The following is a 20,527-nucleotide window of genomic DNA, read 5'->3' as shown; positions in this document are numbered from 1 at the left end:
GCGGGGGGGGGCGGGGGGGGGGGGGGGGGGGGGGGGGGGGTTGTGGGGGGTGTTTTTTTTTTTTTTTTTTTTTTTTTTGAGTAGGAATTGACCTCATCGGAGCAGACTTGCGATTTGAACGTCCCGAGCGCAGGAGGACCGAGAGCAGCGAGCGAGGGCCGCGCCGTGTGGGCTGCCAGAGGCTTGCGCTGAACGTCCGGACCGAGGCCCTGGGTGCCGCTGACCGGCCTGCCCACTTAGGGTCCGTTTTTTGTGAACATTCATGGTCGTAAGAATTTACCAAACTGTGTGAATTTGGTAAATTCATATCCAACATGGGGAGCCCTCAAGACTGGAGAACCGCGCATGCAGAGAGGCCGGCGTTTCTTGTTGCCCACCCGACGGAGGCGACCCGCCCCCCGGCCCGCGGTGCTGGGACTCTCCTGCCGCCCCACAAGGGCTTGGGGAAGCCTTGAGGTGCACGTCCATAAGCAGAGCCCCACGGCGGTACCGCCCGCCCGGGACCACCCCATTCACCCCGGCACCTTCCCACCCGCATTCCCCAGCAAGCGGGGGGCACCGTCAGGCTGCCCCTGATGCTGGGGAAGGCACAGGACCACCTGGGCCGGGGTCTGTGGCGAGCCCCTGCCCCCATGGCCCGTCCCCTTTCGAAACGGGCGGCCCTCGCCACTCCTTCCGCGGCGGTTGCAGGCGCGGACGCGCAGTGCAGGGCCGCATTCTGCACGCGCACTGGCCCGGTGCCTGCCGTGCAGGCCGCCAGGTGGGCAGAGCAGACGCCCGGAGTGCTGTCGTGGTTTGTTTCCGTGGCACAGTGGTGTGTGTGGGCAGCGCAACGAGGAGAAACAGCGTCTGGGCCACCACATGCGCTCACAACACCGGCAGTTGGGCCCAGAAACAGGCCGGAGCCGCCCGGGCCGCAGCGATGCATCACGCCACAGGCGAGGGGCTCTCCTTGCGCCGCTCCCTGGCTGCCGGGGCGCCCGTGCCCCCCACACACAGGGCAGCACACGCACGTCGCATTTCGCGTTCCCCGGCAACAGGCAGCCTCTCGGCTCCTTTCCATGAGGCGGCCGCTTCTCCTTCGGGATACGCAGGTGAGCATCTCAACGCTGCTGGTGTGTTCCTCCGAGTCCTGTCGCTACCGCAACTGTCAGGCTCCTAGCCCAGCCTTTTTCCTCTTGCGAGGGACACGAGGCGCCCTCCTCGCCACTCTATCTTATTTATTATTTCTTTAAAACGTTTTTATGCTGCCCCCATCGCCACAAAGCCTCGGGGCGGCTCACAAGCACAAATATAACAAATTGTACAATAAAAATATTAAAACCCGGTGCATCTCGGCTTAAAAGATTTAAAATCCTATAAATAACCAATAAATTAACACTTAAAATAAGTTTTAAATAAAAAGGTCTTCGCCTGGCGCCAAAAAGCAAATAACGACGGCGCCAGGCGGACCTCTCTGGGGAGCGCATTCCATAAATGGGGCGCCACCGCAGAGAAGGCCCTCCTCCAGGTACTCACCCTCCTAATGTCCTTCACAGAGGGCTCCCGGAGAAGGGCATCCGTTGCTGATCTCAAGGGGCGGGCGGGCATGTATGGGCGCAAGCATTCCTTTAGATACCCAGGACCCAAGCCGTTGAGGGCTTTATAGGTCATAACCAACACCTTGAATTGGGCCCGGACTTCAATCAGGAGCCAGTGGAGTTGACGGAGAACAACAGTCCTGTGAGGTAGGCTGGCCCAGAGTTGGTGAGCGAGCTTTGCGGCCCAAGTGAGAACTAGATCCTGGGTCGGCCAGTGCTCTAACCACTGGGTCACCTGCTAAATTGAAAGGGTGGGACCTACGGACAAAAAGGAGGCTGCGTGGAGGTGCTCCCACGGAGCAAGAGGCCCGCCTGTCTGAAGCACGTCAGGCCACGAGAGGCAAAGCGCCTGTCAGGACACCCATCCGAGGCCCGCAGTGGAGACGGACCCGACCCACGGCACACCCGGAAGCTTTCTTGCAGCGGCCCACAAATGAATGGGGAAGCTGGGGTCTTGTGGCCCTGACCAGGCCACGCACCCACGTCTCGAGGCCCACTCTGCCAAAGGGTGGGCATTTCTCAGCATGGCCGGGGCTAGCGGGGACCCTGGCCTGGGTGCCGCCAAGTACATTCTTCCTTTCACTCACGGGGCCATGGTGCAATCCACGCACGGGCAGGAAGACGGAAGCCCCATTGAGTTGAATGGGATTTACAAGCATGCGATCGCACCCTCAGTTAATCTGCAGCAAGTGGTTATTTTGAATAATTAGCAACAAAGAGAAGCAAAGTGCCTGGCCTCTCCTCCGCATTCCTCCTCCACCTCCCCTCTAATCTCCAGGGAGCCGGCTGGACCTGGGGGTCAGACTAAATGGCCCAGGAGACCCCTTCTGACTCACTCTTTCTGTGTTCATATGTTCTTTCCAGAGATGGCTCAGCCCTGCAGAGAGGGTTCCCCTGAACCGTTAAGCAGCGGGCAGCTATCCCAGGAATGCCTCATCCAATGCAGTGCCGCCCCCCCCCCAAAAGCTGGGCCTGCTCCTCAGAGGCAGAGGAGGCTTATACACTCCTGTGGCTCCCCAGTTTTCTGTCCCCATCAGCAGCAGCAGCACCAGCAGCAGCAGCCCGCTGATGATTTGACATAGTGCCCCATGACATTCTGATAAGCAAATGAGCAAAAAGTAGACTAGGTTGAAAAACAATTAGGTGGGTCCAAAATTGGCCGCTGAATCAGACACAAGGAGCTCATCGATGGCACCTCCTCAGACTGGATGGAGGCAGCCAGTGGGGGCGCCGCAGGGTTCAGTCCTGGGCCCAGCGCTCCCCAACATCTTTATTCATGATTTCGATGAGGAACTGCAAGGAAAGATAATCAGATTTGCAGATGATACAAAACAGGGTGGAATAGCAAACACCCTGGAAGACACAAAGAAAATCCAGGGCGATCTTGATACACTTGAACACTGGGCTGAAAGCAACAGAATGAGAGTCAAGAGGGACAAGGGACAAGTCCGCCACCCAGGAAAGAGAAACCAAAGGCATCGAAACAGGATGGGGAACACGTGGCTCCACAGAACTGAACAAGAAAAGGATCTCGGAGTAACTGTGGACAACAGGCTAAACATGAGCCAACAATGCGATGCAGCCGCCAAAAGGGCAAATGCTATTTTGGGATGCATTAACAGAAGCACTACTTCCAAATCACGAGAAGTAGTTCTCCTATACTCCTCACTAGTCAGACCTCATCTGGAAAACTGTGTCCAGTTCTAGGCACCAAGATTTAAGAAAGATGGAAGAAAAATTAGAAAAGGTCCAGAGGGGAGTGACAGAAATGATCCAGGGTTTGGAAACACTGCCCAAGAGACTGAGAGAACTGGGCATGTTCAGCCTTGAGAAGTCTGAGGGGGGACATGAGATCCCTCTAGAAGGACCTCCAAGGCTGCCACAGGGAAGAAAATCAAGATCTCTTCCTGATGATACCAGAGTGTAGGACATGGAATAATCAACTCCAGTTGCAACAACCCAGGTTCAGGCTGGGCATCAGGAGACGCTTCCTCACTGTCCGAGCAATGCGACAGTGGGACCAGCTGCCTGGGGAGGAGGGGGGCTCTCCCACACGGGAGACATTCAAGGGGAAACTGGGCAGCCACCCGAGTGGGATGGTGTGAACTGGTGTCCTACAACAGCAGGGGGTTGGACTCGAGGGCCTTCTTGGCCCCTTCCAACTCTGCTATTCTATGCTTCAATTACTCCCTTCTTCAATTTGCACCCATGGGGATGTCTGGAGAGCTGCTCAGGTGGCCCTTGGTAAACCGCTCTCTTCCTCTGCCTCAGCCTCTCCCTTCTGCTCTGTAGAGGGTAACTGGCCTTCCTTGCAGGGTTACCACGTTCTTCAGATAACATGCCAGAAATGGAGAGAGACTTGCAGCTGCCTGTCAGCTGTTAAAAGCTTATAGAAACATAGAAAGAGAGCGAGTCAGAAGGGGCCTCCCGGGCCATCTAGTCTGACCCCCGGCTCCAGCCGGCTCCGCTCACGACATGCCCACCATGTGCACGTCCAGCCTGTCCTTGAACACCCGCACCGATGGGGCCTCGACCACCTCCCGTGAAAGCCCATTCCATACCCTAGAGGTCGTAACCGTCAGGAAGTGCTTCCTGGCATCCACCTTGAACCTTGGCTCCTGAGCTTGGCTCCCTTGGAACTGTCCTGCCCTCCCCGCAGGGGAGCACAGGTCTCTGCCCACCTCCGTGTGACTCCCCCTCACGTACCTACATGCGACTCCCAGCAGCCCCAGCAGGCAGGGGGATTGTTGCAATCCGAGCCCAATACGCTCGGTGGGCGCCAGGTTGGGAAAGGCTGGATTCGCAAGATCCATGGTAGTAGTGGAGAGGCAGCCGCCCTCCGCCCATGCGACGCCTGGGTGGGGGCACTCCTGTAGGTGGACCCCCCCAGCTGGGCTCCTCTTGCCTCGCAGCCCCGGCCCTCGACCAGCTCCAGCGGAAGACAAGCCCATGAAGGAGCAGGCGGCGGCCTTGGGCTGGAGGCGCTGTGCAGGCGTTCCCGGCACCCGCTCCGGGGTGGCAGAGAACCCCTATTATTCTTACCCCCCAGACAAGAGAGATCGAGGAAAAGAACTCAAGCACACGCTGAATGCAAGCGAACCCCGATTTAAAAGCTATTCTTTCCCCGCTGTCGGCGGCCACGCGGTTTTCCCCTCCGGCGGGTCTCGAACTCGCGGCAGTTGCTCACCGCAGCCGTGCTCACCATTCCCGCCCCCGCCCCCTTGCACACATTTCTCACTACGCGCCTGCGCCTACTGAGAAGCTCTTTGTTGACGTATATGTCCCACGTATCCATGGGAGTTGTAGTCTCTCCTCACCGGACTGCGCATAGGAGAGCAGGCTCTGGAGGGCCAAAGACTACAACTCCCGTGAGACCCTTCCCCAAGCCGCCTGCGCGGCGTGCGTCCTCCTCATAGCGGCGCCCTGGGTCCCGCCATCTTGGTTTCCCGGGTGACTGGACGGGCGGGCTGGCAGTGGCCGGGCCGGGCGGGTGGGGGGCAGCGCAATGCTGGCCTGTCTGATGACCAGGCCTCTGCTGCCGGGGCTCGCGCGCCTGCTCGTTGCCCGCACGAAGCCGCCGCTGGCGACGCGCGGGGCCTCGGCGCGGGAACTGGGCCGGAGGGAGGCCGCCGCGGCCTGCGTGGCCGGGCGCCAGGAGCTGCACTACCCCGAGGAGGCCGCCTGGGGTCGCCGCGAGCCAGGCCCGCTGCTGCCGCCGCCGCCGCCGCCAGCGCGGGCCGTGGAGGAGACGGCCGTGGCGCTGCAGCGCCGGCACGCGGCCTGCAGGGGACGCTGCGCGCCCGGGATACGGTCGCCGTGCCCGGCCGGGGCCGACGGGGAGCCGGGCCTGCAGGAACGGGGCGCGGCCAGCAGGGGGCTCCCGTTGGCCGGGGCGGGCTGGCTGCCCCGGCTGCCCTGCCCCGACGAGGAGCACCCCCGGGCGAGCGCCCGCGCCCTGCCGACGGCGCCTAGCCGCCTGCGCCTGTGGCCCAACCCAGAGCACACGGGCCGCCACCGGAGCCGGGAGAGCCGCAGCCGCCGCAGCCGGATCCCCACCTTCCCCGCCGCGGCCGTCGCGGCGGCTGGGCTGGCGCTGTGCTACAGCAAGGGCCACGGTTCCAAAGGTGACCGCCGGTTTCCAGTTGCTGCTCTTGCGTCAGGGCCAAGGGACCGGCCAGCAGTTTTGGCCGGGGGCGTCCCCATGGCTTGCGCCGCGGGCCAAAGAGAGTTTCTGCAGGTGACCTGGTGGGAGAAGTGCCGAAGCTGAGCCAGGTGGTTTATTGCGAGGGGGCCTTCCAAGAGCTGAGCGTGCAGTGCAAGGGTGCCGTGAGCGCTTTGCCCCCATACGGGGCTGGATTGGCAGGACCTTCGGTCAGATCCAGCTGGACTGATCTTATTGAAAATCCCTGGAGTTCCTGGGTTGCCGGTGCCTTCTGTCGGCCCTGGCAAGTGCCTGATCAGGCCAGAACCAGTGCCCATGCTGCCCAAGGCTGGCAGGAACTGCAGTCCAGTGCATCTGGAGGGCTCTGGGTTGAGGAAGGCTATTCTGGCTCTTGGTGGACAGCCGGATGCCCTTGGGCACGAAGGAGTTGGCTGGGCCTTGGTGTACGTTGCAGGATGCTGCCTCGGTGTGGTGGTTCCTGCTTAAGCTTTCAGGTGCAATTGCCATTGATGGGTCTCCTCTGTGGGGTGGGCCAGCCCAGCCCCCTTTGTAGAAGCCATCTCAGCAGGCTTCTCTCAGGCTTGTGGGCTTCCCGGCCAGTGGCGTGTTGTGCATCTCACTTCCGACCCTTCCCTGCAGTAGCGTGCATCCCAGAAGGGCTCCGGATTCTTGAACAGCGCTTGTCTGTGCTTGTAGTTACATGGGCTGGCCATTTTCGTTTTCCCAAGAGGGATGGGAACTTCTGCCCATTGAGAGCTCCTTGGCTTACTAGAAGGTGGGCTAGTGAGGGACCCACCTTGCCCTAAAGGCTCTGCCACAGACACGGCATCTCTGCCGCCAGTGCCTGTCCAGCTCCTTTTCCTCCTCTGCACCATGGCGAAGGTGACTTTAGGCTTGCTGGAAAGCGCTCCTTGGAGAACTGTGCCGGGTTGGCCTAGACACTCCGGAGTAAATGAAGGGGTGGCCTGGCTCAGCAGAAAAGGGTGCAGTGCCTCGGGGTTCCTCAGGTGGTCACCTGCCTCCCCCCTTCCTAGACCACTGCCGGTGGGGTGTGGGGGGGGAGGCTGCAGCTTTTATGCTGTTTACATCTTGAAATGCGCCCAAAAGGTGTTGTTTTCCGTGAACGAGGTAGGAGAGAGGGACAGGTGCTCCGACAGGCATATGGTGCCAGTTGAAGAATCCAGCAGCACAGATGCGCCTCCCCTTCGTGGCACACGTGTTGCGGATCTCAAGCCAGGTTGTTACGAGAAGCAGAGGCATTGTTAGGTTCACGCCCTGCTCTTTTCCCAGTGTAGCTACGTGACTCCCAAGGCGGTCCAGCTTCCCCCAGGCTGTGTTCACGATGCCATGTGCCCTTTGCTGGCAAGGTCTTTTGACGGCTATCGCCTGATGACAACCTTTCTTAATCAACTAGTCTGGCATTTAACCAGCAAACAGATGGAAGTGACTCCTTGTGGATCCCAAAGATAGGAAGCAAATGAAGTATCTCTGGCTAAGCCCATGCCAGTTTGCTGCCTGATCTATATCAAATTTGCCATCTTTCATATTTTGTTTTTCTCTAGATGATGGAGCATTCACTGTTACAGTATAGCTACAGAGCCAAAGGGATCACAAAAATGTGTGCATTCAAGGCCCATGAGGCTTGTGACAAATGTGAAAGATACATGGGCACTGGTTTTTCTGGTGCCCTGTTCCCTGGCTCTTCTCGCAGTTGGCAGAAAAGGCAATGAGCCAGTGTTCATTTTTCTTTGAAGGGCAACTGATGGGCTGGCTTTGGATATGAGCTGGCAGAGTGCCTTGGTCGAAGCCTTGGACTGGGGCTCGGGAGACCCAGGTACTGGTGTCTGCCTGGGGGTGAGGTTCAGCCAGGTGACTTTAAGCTGGCCAGTGACTCTCAGCAGGGAGGCAGTTGTGAGCCTAAAATGGAACGGAGAAACCCTGGGTTCCCCACATGGCTCAGAGAGAGAACGAGAGAGAGAAATGTAATGGAGTAGTAGCAGCAGTAAAGTGGAAAGGAAGAGACTGGCTTGGCTGAACGGTAGAAATGTGACTGGAATGTCCTCTTGCAGGGCCCTGCTTGTTCCTCCGTTTATTAAAGAGCCGCATTTCGGCACAAAACCCCCTATGCATTCATCAGGTTGATGGAGAAATGAGTTTTGCTGTTTGTGCCAATTAACCCACGGGCATTTGCAGCCCTGCCCTTCATGGCAGGCCCAACATGGCGGACCTTATCCGGTTGGGGAGGAGGCCGTTGGCCCTGTGCCAGCGTCAGGTGTGCTGGTCAGCTCGGGGGGGGGGGCAGTGCAGGGACTCTGAGTCATGCCATGTATGTCTGGGTCAGTTTCCCATGGCCAGGCAGGGAAGCCAGTCCCACGCATGCCGCTGCTGTGGGTGGAACGCCCCAGAGAGGAGCTGGGACCTGGGAGCTGGACGGGGTTCCTGGGATGCCTGCAGGATCAGCTTCTTTCTGTCTGGAGGCGAATGTGTTCCCCTTGATGGATACTTCTAGAGCTAGTCTTGGCAGAGCATAGATGCCCTCTTTTCAGTTAGCAAACCGGACAGGGAGAGCGGGTGCCACAGGGTCTGCCTCCTGCTCACGACACCTCTACTCTTTGTCTTTTCCAGAAGACACTCTGCTAGAAGCTGCCCGGATCAACAGTGTTTCCGAAGTGGACCGGTGAGTCACCCACAGGATTGGGGTGCAGACCCTTGTGCAGTTCAAGGGCCAGATTTCATTTCAGGGAAGTTCTTGGGGGCTGCGTTCCAGTGGGGGGCTGAAGCAAGGGGCTGTTTTCGTTAGGGCAGGGGCTGGATCTGAGGTTGGGCATGTAGATGGGGGAGTGCACAAAAGACAGAATCCTCTCAACTGGTGGGAAGGGGTGAGGCAGCACGGAAAATGCCAAGGGCTGCGTTTGGCTTCCAGACCAGAGGTTGTTGCTGTTTATTAATTAGCAGCATGCTCTCTGGGCAGCCATTGCATTATAAAATCAGCAAGTAACATTAGTAAAACAATACAATTAAAATTGCATAATAAATATACACAATACAATAAATAAATGATTTAAACCATTATATATAATTAAATGCATTAATATAATTTAAAAACCTTGCTCAGATATAAATAGTCTAGATCAGTGGTGGCGAACCTATGGCACGCGTGGGCACGCAGAGCCCTCTCTGCTGACACATGAGCCAAGTCACCCCAGCATCGCCCCAGCAGCTGAGCATCGGATAGCAGCGCACACAGGGGCCATGCGCATGGTCGGAAAGGCGATGACCTCACAAGCCGTGACTCATTAGCTATGACTCGTCCAAACTTTCGCATGACCAGTCATTGCACTGCCGTGTGTGTGTGTGTGTGTGTGTGTGTGTGTGTGCGCGCGCGCGTGTATTTCCTTGCACTGCCTGTGAGGTGTTTTTTCTAAACTACAATCTCAGTATTTTTATTGCAGTGTTCTCACTTTGAGATAAATAAGTGGGTTTTGGGTTGAAGTTTGGGCACTCAGTCTCTAAAAGGTCCACCATCACTGTGTTAGGGTTAGAAAAATCAAGGTGTCCTGGCAAGATTTTGATGGTTGGAATTCGTTTAGAATGGGCAGAAATGAGAAGCTGTGCAGGAAAAGCTACTCAAGGGAGGCTTTTTCAAAATCGCCCCTTTTAATGATTTTTAACCCCAGTATTAGGGTTAGTGGAGTGCACCAGGGTAGGGTTAGGCCTGTGGTGGTGAACCCATGGCACGCGTGCCATAGCGCGCAGAGCCCTCTCTGCTGGCACGTGAGCCAAGTCGCCCCAGCATCGCCCCAGCAGCCGAGCATCGGATAGCAGCGCACAAGCTGCACCTCACGAGCCACGGCTCGTCCGTGCTTTCCCATGATTAGTCATTGCACTGCCAAGGAGATGTGCGTATGTATATTTGCTTGGACTGGCCATGAGGTGTTTTTTCTAAACCAAAACCTCGGTTTTCGTGTTTTGTTGTCGTGTTCGCACTTTGCGGTAAATAAGTGGGTTTTGGGTTGTCGTTTGGGCACTCGGTCTCTACAAGGTTCGCCCTCGCTGGTCTAGATGGCGCCAAAGGGGTGTTGGAAAGGGAAAGCTTTCGCCAAGTGCCTGACGCTCAGCAAGGTGGGTGCCTGGCGAATCCGCAGCAGCAGGGTGTTGCACAGGTGGGGGGGCCGCACAGAGCAGGCCCTGCTGCTGGCAGCCTTCCCCTTCACCTCCGTGGGAGAGGGACCCGTGGGAGGGCCCAGTCGGTGGAGAGGTGCTCTGTGTACCCTCCAGGGCCCTCTCTCCTTCCACTTGCACTTCCCCCAGCCCTCAGCAGCTGGCCTTGGTGCTCTTGCAGCTGCTGCTGGCTGTGCGTCCCCGTCCCCGAGGCGACATGGCAAGGGCGCACGTACGCGGGGCGCAGGTTTACTGCGTTAGGCCTGGCCGATCGCCGCGTGCGGCAGTGTGACGGAGCCTTTCCCCTGGCAGAGGGCCAGTCGTGCTGTGCTGGGCTTTGCCCGCTGGCACGACTCCCTTCCCTGTGGCTTTGTCAGAGTTCTGTGCCGGCCCCCCACCCCGGCTCCGGCACATCGCACACCACCCTCCCTCCCTCCCTCCCTCCCTCCCTCCTCCTCACATGGCGTTGTTCCCGCTGCCCTTGCCTGTGCCCAGCCCAGCGCTCCTGCTGCCGCACCCCGGCTGGGGCGAGCTCCCTCGGGCAGAAGGCCCCCCAGAGTGCTCGGAGCAGCACCGAGAGCAGCCCAGGGGGACCTCGTGCTTCCTGCGGCTGGTGCAGGCTGCCCAGCTGCTTGCGGAAAGGCCGTGGCGCACGGGAGCCCCCGTGTGCTGCACAGAAGCCCCTGACTCCAGTCCAGCACCTCCAGGCTGGGCAGCAACGGAGCCCCCAGAGAGCAGAAGCTCCTGCAGCATCTGTCTGGCATCGCTTTGCACTCTTTCGCAGACCCTGATGGCTCGAGGGCTCCATGATGGATCGGGGTGGGGGAGAGGGGCCCTCCGTGTACTCCAGGGCCTTGTTTGCTTCCCCGTTCTGCGATCTCCAGCTCTCCGCAACTGCACTGGCACCATCGTGCCTTGGGCTTGGTCCTAGGGGTTCATGCAGTGCCTTTCGTCCTGCCTTGTGCGAAAGCGGAGGCTAGAACGAGGGGCGGGGTGCGTCAACCTCGGGCGATCTCTGTTTTCTTTTTAAAGTTGAAGCTCATCATCCGCTGTTGATGATGTCGATTTCCACGCAAAAGTGTTTGCGAAAAGTCCCCCCTGGTGGCACTGAGCGTGCGCTCCGGCTTCCATGCACGAGGAGCACTTGGCTGGTGGGATCGAGCCGAGGTCGCTGCTCTGTGCAAGGATGCCAGCGACCATCGGGCCTCCGGAAATTGGCCGATGCCAAGCATCCGGTAGGCAGGGGATCCCGCGCTGCGCTGAAGCTCAACTTGGGCCCGCCTGAGCGTTCCTTTGGGGAGCCTCGGAAGGCGTGATCACCAAGCTCCGGGGAGCTCGCTTCCGTGTTTCCGGCTTTGCCCACCATCTTCTGCTGCCAGCAAATGGACCGCCTCCACGCATTCCCTGCGCTCTCCCTTACCCGGAACCTGTGCTCATCCTCCTGGCCGCGGCATGGCCGAGGCCTGGCCTGCATCACAGCTGCTGGCGGGCGGCCAACTGACCACTGGCAGTACTTGGAGGAAGCAGCATTCTCTCTGAGTCAGCCCAGGTCCCTTGCCCCCCCCCCCCTCGCTGCCCCAAATGCGCTGGCTTTTAACTTTCTCAGCTTACACTGCTAGTGCAGCTTGGCAGGCTGGCTGGCTGGCTGTTTCTCCTGAGATGGTGGGTTGGGGTCAGATCTCATTCTGTGACTGTTGCTGATTCCTTACGAAGCCGCGGGCACCTCCCAAGAAGAAAGGAGAAGGCTTCCCTCAAGCATCAGCTGCCCTGGTGGTTAAACAGGAGCATATTGCGAGGGGAAGCAAAGTTGCCAGGAACAGAAGCTTTTGTTGTGGCCAAAAGTTCAAGTTTCCAGCTTCCTCTTCCTCCACCTGTCAAGGGGTTGAAGCGGTCCCGGCTTGCAGGCGCTGAGCACAAACTCAAACATGCCCTTTGGGCTCCGGCTTTTAAGGAGCAGCTACCCGGAGTCGCTCACCCAGAACTCGGGATGGGAGGCTTGAATAGAAGGCCCATATGTCTGGGGGTGGGGGAGGCGGGAGCCGAGTGCCTCTGTTGCAACAGGAGATGAGCTGCCCAAAGACAGGCGGCTCGTGGGGTTGCCTGCCTTTCCTCCAGACTGGGGCGCTGGCCGGGCCTGTCGCCAAGAGGCCCGGAGTGACCGTCCGAGACGCGGGCCTTGCGCCTGCCTGCCAGGGTGCTGCTTTGCACACCCGTCCCAGGCGCTTTCTGGGGAACTCGGGAACTGTCTGCTGAATAGCACTGATTGGTAGAGGGACACTTCTGTGGCGGGGAGCTGGACCAGACACGGCCTGCTCCTTCTTGACGGGGGGCGGGGGCGGGTGCTGCCCTTCCTCTCCCAGCAATTCTGCCTGCTGGCTCGCTTCATAGCTTTGCTCTCAGGTCTCTGGAAGCTCTTCCCCGCAGGCCCCAAGTCCCCACTGAAGAGGGGAAATGGACTGCTCCTGTCAGCCAGGCCCAGTCAGGGAGGCCGGCCGGCCCTGTCGGGTTCCTGGAGGGAGCACCTTGGTGCGTGGTGCAGTCTCTCGGCCACATGGCTGCGCCAGCTCTCCGGAGGCAGGCCTTCCTTCCTCGCCAGAGCGGGTTTGGCTGTCGCTGCCATTTTATCCTCATTTATTTCATCAGAGCCCAGATCAGAGCTTCCCCAGACGACGGAACAAAGAGCCCACCCAGCCCCACCCAAGCCCTTGTCGGACAAGGACCGCAGCCTTTCGGAGCTCTTCCTCGGCTTGGCCTTGAAGAGCGGCTGCATTTGGCTCAGCGATGGCAGTGCAGCGACGGGTGCGTGGGCAGAAAGCCCGCCTTTGCTGCAGGAACCATGTCATGCAGGGGGAGCGGGCCTGGTGCTTTTCTGCTGCCCCCCCGGCAGATGGTCTTCCGAGGTGCCTCTGCACATGGAGGCGCCCAGCCTCTCACGGACTTGTTCCATCCCCTTGTGGATCTGGCGGAACCACTGGCCACCGCAGCTGGAACGATCGCCTTCCATCCTGCAGGAACCTTCTTTTGCCTTTTCGGGGCCTACAGCCAATCCGTCTCCTTGGTTTCCCTGAGCCATGCGATTATTCGGGGTAGACATATTTCAGAGAGTGCGATCTTGCCTGCCTCTTCCCCCCCAGTCATATTTTTCTGAATGAAGAGGGCCCGCGTGCTCCGGGCTGCACACAGGAAAGGGGCCACAGCTCCCCGGTTCCTGTGGCTTTTCCATCCTGGCACTACCCTGCCTGAGGTGGGGCAGCCGGGACCGTGTGCAGCGTTGCATCCGTGGGCGCACTGCCCCTGTGTAGAAAGGTGCTCTCATGCTGCCTGGTTGGTTCTCTGTTCCCTCATCGCCCTCTCCGCCAGCCACCGCCTTGCCCGTGTTCATATTCGGTGCTGGTGGCCGTTGGGCAGCTAAGCGATCCTCTTGAAGCACCCCATGGCCTGCTTGGTGTGGGAGCAGTGAGAGGAGGAGAACGGGGGGGCCATGAGGAAGGGGCCTGGGCCCGGGCCCGGGAGGATCGTGCTGCTGGCGGCCCTGGGGAGATGCCGGCCGCGCTGCTCCTCTTGGCCTGAGGAGATCTGCCCCAGTTGTGCCCCGAGCATGTCTGCTCATGGAGCTCTGAGCTGGGATCTCTTCTTGCGAGGCCACAGTGGCTGTTTTGTTGAAGGCGTGGACGGACGTGTGATAGTGAGCAGGCGCAGCCATGAAACAGGCGAGGGGAACCGCGCTGCGCAGGAAAACGGCTCCGCAGCGCCTGGCACGTGCCCGGCCAGCTGGACGTCCAGGGCATCGTGGGGCCTTTTTCTGTCCGAATATGCACAGGCCCGCACGGTTAATGTTGCACTCACATATGCCTGACTCCAGAGTTTGTGATGTTGCCACACCTGTGTTAGTGTGTGGTTGTGTGAGTCTTTGGGTGCCATTTCACTGAGCTCCTTGGGCCTTATTTGGTTAAAATGTGGATAAACGTCCTTAAAGATTGATCAGAGAAGTTTATTTAATTAGCAGTAAAATACCCCTGTTGGTAAATACATTTGGTTGTCTAGGAGCTGAGCAGTGGTCGTCGCGTTATTGATTTGTTGTGATTAAATCAGGCTGGGAATATATTAATGATGATCACAAGTGCCCCGAACATAAAGTTCAGCTGTTTCACAAAGCTGCTAAGTTGCTCAGCAGCAATGTGCTGATTTTAAAAAATGCCCCTAATGGAAATGTCGATGCGGGTGGTGCTGCTCGGCGGCACTGTGCTCGTCCTGCGTCCTGGCCTTCCCAGTCCATCATGTGAGAGAGCCCGAAGCGCTTCGCATGCCTTTTCCGCGCCGGGGCTCCCAGCCCGTCCCGCAGCCGTTGCTCTCGCTTGCGGGTGGCGCTGGCAGGGTGCGGCTGCGTCTTGCCGCGGGGATCAGCAGAAGCTATCCTGGAGCATCGTTCAAGGCATCCCTCCTCCTGCCCCAGCTTTCGCAAGCCTCCCACCCTCTCAGGCAGGGTTGTTCCTCTCCACCACCCCTCTCTCCAAGTTTGTGCGGTTACGACATGACTACTCCCTCATCTTTTGGGGGATTAGTGAGTTGCCATAGATGGAGCGTCTGCTAGCAAGGGAAGGATGTAAAGGCAGCACTTTCTGGTTTCCTAGCAACAGCAGCTTTTACCAGTCTGGTGGTGAAGTCAGGCAGAGCAAAACCATACAGGTTCCTGTGCTGCACTCATTTCTGTGTGTTGCTCTTCTGCAACGTGGAAGAACAGGAATGCTGGAACTGACCTGATACATTTTTAAGTTCCTGTCAGAGTTTGCTGCTCATGGTTGCGTGTGTTTGGGCCCTTGTCCCTGTTGCTGGTTGCCAGGTGCGCAAGTGGGCATTGCACTCTGGGCGGGGAGTAGACGAAGCAGAGGCAGGTGGCTGAGAAGTCTGGGCCAGAAGTAGCCCGGAAGGAAGCAGCAGCAGCCCTGGGCTTGGTCCCCCTTCCTTTGGCTGGCAAGCTGGGAAAGGCCTCTGGCTGGCTGGGGGCTGCGGGAGGGCGGGCTCGTGGCACTGCTGCCCTCCCCGCGAAGGCGTCGCAGCAGGAGAGCTGCCTTGTGACCAGGCCAGCCACATTCGCAAGAGCAGCCGTGGCCCTTTCAGGGTTCCAGATGTGTCCGCAGGTGCCAGAGGGCTGGGCACTGCTCCTCTGTGTCCGTGGAACTCTTGTGGCGGCAGATCCGATCTCAGGATCGCAGGCCTGGGAAGCCACACGGCTGCAGTGTCTCGGTGTCTCCACGTCCCCCCCTCTTCCTCTTTTTCTTCCCTGGCGCCCATGATGGGATTGCAAGTCACTTTGAGAATGGATCTGGCCCCGTGTATAGAGGTGGCAGGAGAGGAGGAATAAACACATTTTGAAAATGCATTTGCAGGACTGCGGTTTTCCACTAGTGCACATATTCTTTGGCATCCCTTTATTATATATGTATTTATTTGAAATCTTTCTGTATTGTTTCTCATTTGCACAAATCCCAGAGTGGTTTGCAACAACACAATAAAATAATCCCAGACACCCAGCTCGCTCCAGTAACAGAGTATGAGAAAATTGCTATCACTTGTGGTAGTGAAGAAGCCAGAGTTTAAAAAAAAAAATCACGGGGCACCTAAAGCAGCCAGCACTGTGGCTTGGCACACCACAAAGGGGAGATTACTTCCCAGGGCAGGGACAGCCACAGGTATGGCCCACCTCTGGGTCACCATGACAGAAACCTGAAGGCTGCGGCCTGGACAGCAGCTCTTTCCCGGAGACTGTAGTGGCCCAGGCAGTTGACACAGGAAGAGCCGTATCCTGCGTTACTTAAAGCATGGAGAAAGAGAGTTCAAGGCATCTCAAAATGATTATGAAACGTGGGCACAGGGGTGGTGAAGGGCCAAGATGGTGGAACTGGCTGGACGCTTTCTTTCTTGCCATTGGCTGTGGTGGAGGAGAGATCAAGTGAGGCAGGACTTAGTTAGCAGCCTAGAAAACAGAGGGGATGGTGGAGAAAAGAGTATCTCCATTTTTGGAGTTGTGATCGGCGTAGAGACAAGGAATGAGCCGTGGCTGCAGACTGCCAGCATGGGGGGGGGGGGGTGCTGGGGGCTCCAGCGGCGGTTTCCACCAGCACCAGCACCTCCCTGCACACCAGAAGGCCTCCCTGCGTCTGCTCCTGCCCTGCAGCAGGGGTTGTCTTTACATCCTGCCTTTTTTCTTTCTGAGGAGCTCGAGGCACCTTCCACCGTCCCCCTCCTCCTCTCAGTCTTATCCGTGCGGCAACAACCCTGCGAGGTAGGCTGGGTTGAGAGTCTGAGACTGCCCAAAGTCACCCCATGAGCTCCATGCCCGGGTGGGGACTCGAACCCAGATCGTCTGAGTCCCTGTCCCACGTTCCTTACCACTGCCCCACACTGCCTCTTGCTAGTTGACCTCCCACTGAGGAATTTCACTCTCTAAAAAGTATTCATAAAATTTATCTATTTATTTATTTAAAACATTTCTATGCCGCCCCCATCGCATTTACTGACCAGATGGAGAAAGGGAATGACTTCAGGAATAATTTGGAATAGAAGATACTGTCCAAATATTTTAAGGGCTATTCTTTCATTGATATATAAGGAATGTTTTTGTTTTCACAGCATTTTATCCACATGTGATTTATCTGTTTGTAATGTAATTACTAGATTTCATTTTGCTTATATCTGTTTTGTTTGTAACTAATAAAATAAATTGGTTTTTTTAACAGAGCACAGGGCTTTTGCATCTAAATATGTACAGAAGCCTTGAAAGTGTTGTAAACACATAAAATAAAATTAAACTCAAATGAATCTTGTTGCATTAACCATTATTGAAGTTTTATAGCTGTGTAAGGATCACTGCCCCGCCATTGTATATGTGAAATACATGCTGAAAATGTTATCCTTCTGGTCTTGCACTGCATGTGTGTAAAGTTGCATAATACATAAAGATGCAGATATCGTAAGCATTGTCTCCAACAGAAAGGTGACGTTTGGAATATACAGGACCCAAGATGTGCTGTTTTCAGAACTGCCTGGAAACAGATGTTCTTTATTTGTCTTTCTCTCAAAAGAGGGACATGACCAGTATCCCGTAATAGTTAAGGTACCTACACACCATAAAGAGGCCTGAAACGTGACCCGCACGTACCTTAAGATATCCCCTGTTGCGGGGAAATGGAAAAAGAGGTACACTGAAGGACTAAAAACCTGGGACATAAAGTTCTGCCTCAGAATAGAGACCAGGATGCCGGTGGAGCAGAATATCAAGCCCTGGAAAGTCTGTGGCCACTCTTGCCCTTGGGCCTGGCGGGGCAGTTACCTGTCATCCAGCAGCGGTCTAATAAATAAATAAAATAAAAAATAAAAAAGATGTTTCTGCGGCAAAAGCCTGCAGCTGCTCATCTTTGATAGCGGCACTTGGATTTCGTGCTGTAAGCAGGAGGCTGCCCAGACGGCCCGCGAGTTCCCCCCGGCTCGGCTCAGTGGTCCGGGGGAACCATCAGGGCTTTACAGCAGCACAGGTGTGTGGAAGGTGTTAAAAGTACTTCCACAACGTGTGGAGCTCAGAAGCTTGCTCCTGATGCTTTGCTCAGTGTTCACTGATACGTTCAGTGCCGGAAAACTAGATGTTTCAGTCTCGTTTTGGAAAGTCTGCACTTTCTATTTATATATTTATTTTCTTTGCTGCCCATTAGCAGACATTTCCTGAAGGGTTCACAGCAATTCAGAAAAGCACAAATCGCGAATATTATAAAAACGGCCAAAAAATTCAATATGCAAAATTTAAAACAGAATCTGAAACCCTTTGAGCATCTAACACAATCTCACTACAGCTAGGCTGGCACAGGTGCCTCAGTGTGCCTTTAAAGGCTATGGATTGTCTTGGAGAACAGGGATCCATCAGCGAGTCTGTAGCCCTCACATGGCAGAACACAGCCTGGAACCAGCTTGTCTGTGCTTGTACAGACAGTGAGGCAGGAGGGGGCTTACGAGAGCTCCCAGACGGAGCCCTTGCGCAGGCTCTGCTACTTTGGGCAGGGTGCCCTTTTGGAACTACTGTCAGCAGCGACGCACTGGCTCCAGTCTGGCCTTCCAGACTGGCTGGTGCAGCTTTGCTCAGCTTATTCCGCCACTCACAACATGTCCCTCCTTGTTTCTGTGGGCAAGAGAAATGCGGGTCTGCATGGACGGCTCTGTGTGTGAAGGAGGAAGAGGGGGACCACATGCCCCGGGCGTGGCTCACGCATGTTCAAGCTCACCCACGCATCAGTAAACCACAGTGTGGCGTTAAGTGGACACCAGTGCATCGACTCATTGGGCTAATGGGCATGTTGTACCTCTGTCTCTCTCGGTTCAGGTTGTTGCAGGAAGGAGCCAGCGTGAATGCCCGGCACAAACTTGGCTGGACGGCCTTGATGGTAGCAGCTATCAACCGAAATTCAAGGTAAGCGTTTCTGTGCTTATCCATGCCAGCTTTTAGCCAGTTTTCGCATGGCCATCTACAATTTGAAATACGAAAACAAATCAAAATATGCAGTGGAGAAAATGGTGAGGAAATTTTATTTTTAGGCTGGAAGCTGAACTGGGGAACCTCCCGCAGTACTTGGAAATGCGCAGCCAGGCTCTAGCTGTTGTGAGCTTTGGGGGAGAGGTGTGCTGCATCTGTGAAGCCCTTCACAGAACTCTCTGCTGACACGCCACAGGTACCTGGACTTGGCAAACAGGTGGCCTCGCTCACAGTGGTGCTGACTGACCTTTGCAGTCCTAAGGATCTCTCCCTCGGGTTGGATTGTTGCTCAGAGGTGGCCGTGTCGTCAGGCCTCTCCTGCAGCCGTCCGATGGAGGAAAGAGCCCAGAAATGCAGCCTGTGGTCCAGAAAGATCACTGCAGAAAGGCCATCCAACCTTCACCCCGGGGATGGCAGGGCTAAACTGAGTAGTGAGCTGGCTTCCACTGGCAATTGTGAGCCGTCCCTCCCCTCTGTTGAGGAAAAATGCCTTGTTCTTTAGTGTTTCCTTCCATGGTTTTCAGGGCTGCCTCATGGCGGACCTTGAGTTAAGAGGATGCTCGTGGCCACTGGGATTAGAACAGGGGCTCAAAACGCAGATCCTCGCCTCACCAGACTGCTGAGGAAAAGCGGGGGACAAGGGCGAACAGCACTGTTGCTAGCAACGCAACCAGATCAAAGCCAAAAGGAGCTCTGGGGACTGACGTTCGCAGAGACCGAAGGAAAGTGCAGGGCTGCACCATGCATCGAATTGGAACATGGAATGCAGGAAGAATGGATCGAGGCAAAGTGGAACCCATCGCGCAAGCAGTGGAGCCGTTGGTCGTGGCGACGCTAGGCCGACTGGAGCGGGACATTTTCAGTCGGACAAACACAGAGCTTTCTAATCTCGAACTGACCAACTCGGGAGAAATGGAATCGTTCTAGTGCTGAGGCAGGTGCAGCACAGGCAGTAACGGGCTATAATGCAAAATCTGACCAAGTCATACGAATGGTAGAAACGGAGGGGGCCATCTCCCCGCTTCTTGCAGGACACCAAGTTCATGGAAAACCTTTGAACATGGCCGTAATTCAACTCTGCTCCCACAACAGATGCTGAAGAAGAAATGGAAAACTTTTATGCAGGCATCTGAGCACAGTAAACCAGGACATGCTGGCACATGGGTGACTAGAACACAAAAGTAGGAATCAAAGAAGAATCTAACTTTGTGGGAGAAAGTCTCGGAATAGAATGGTTTCCATAGGCAAAGGCATCAGACAAAGGTGCATTTCATCTCCCTGTCTGTACTCAGAACATATAAGGGAAGAGCTGGATTAGGAAGGAGTGAAAATTGACAAAAGATACACCAGTAATTTAAGATATGAAGATGATAACCTGTTGCTGGCAGAAAACAGCAGTGAATTGGAACAACTCCTGATGAAAGTGAAAGAAGGCAGAAGCCAGACTGCAGCTGAACATGAAGAAAACAAAAGCGATCTCTAAAGGAGACTTGCACAGTTTAATGTCGGCGGTGAAGGAATTGGTTATTGTGAAAGATTTTGCATACCTCAGCTCACTCGTCCATTCAAACGGAGGCTGCAGCCAAGAAATTTGAGGAAGACTGAGTCTTGGAAGGGCAGCCGCGAAGGAAGCATCAGAAGATTACCAAGTGTAAGGACATTTCCAGTATGTCCTTGGAAGGAGACCAAGATCAAGGAAATCCACACTGTTGTATTCCTGATCACTCTGTCTGGGAGCAAAAGCTGGCAGTGAAGCAAGCACGCGGGAAGAAAGCTGAAGTGTTTGAAACATGGTTCTGGCAGAGAAGTTTGGCTCTTGGTCAGGGGCTCCCTGGGCCCGGTGGGGAATCACGCGGCACCGTCTGCGTTTAAAGCACGTGTTCCCTGACCGAGCTCCAGTCCTGCCCAGTGCCGTATCTCCTCCTGCGAAGCGTGGGTGCAGGACCACTGGCGCAGTGCATGCCCACTGCCCACCCTGGCCGAGAAGCCACTCGCCACGCCTCACCTCTGGGGACCGGGGAGGCTCGTTGCCTGCTCGGGCTTAAGGAATACGGAGGGGCTGAAATCAGACGCACGGGGATCCATGCCTGCTCTGGGGCCTGTGGC

The 20,527-nt window shown here is 56.3% G+C and overlaps 1 protein-coding gene across 2 annotated transcripts in view; it reads left to right on the top strand.

The window, feature by feature from the left end:
• Positions 1 to 5,560: 5,560 nt before the first annotated feature.
• The window catches only part of CLPB (caseinolytic mitochondrial matrix peptidase chaperone subunit B), a 79,447-nt gene continuing 64,480 nt past the window's right edge, over positions 5,561 to 20,527 (top strand). The window contains exons 1-3 of one of the 2 annotated variants that reach the window (XM_044418585.1): positions 5,561 to 5,704; positions 8,368 to 8,419; positions 18,272 to 18,358. In XM_044418585.1, the coding sequence (XP_044274520.1) occupies positions 18,330 to 18,358 (29 nt within the window). In that variant the 5' untranslated portion in view covers positions 5,561 to 5,704; positions 8,368 to 8,419; positions 18,272 to 18,329. Of the gene's footprint in view, positions 5,705 to 5,798; positions 5,818 to 8,367; positions 8,420 to 18,271; positions 18,359 to 20,527 lie in introns of those variants that run through there. The other variant, XM_044418586.1, reaches the window with a different exon arrangement.

The sequence above is a fragment of the Varanus komodoensis genome, unplaced genomic scaffold, assembly GCF_004798865.1.
Source record: "Varanus komodoensis strain SLA01 unplaced genomic scaffold, ASM479886v1 scaffold91, whole genome shotgun sequence".
Classification (NCBI taxonomy): Eukaryota; Metazoa; Chordata; class Lepidosauria; order Squamata; family Varanidae; genus Varanus; species Varanus komodoensis.
The sequence above is the reverse complement of the archived record's forward strand: the minus strand, read 5'-3'. Positions and strand labels throughout refer to the sequence as shown.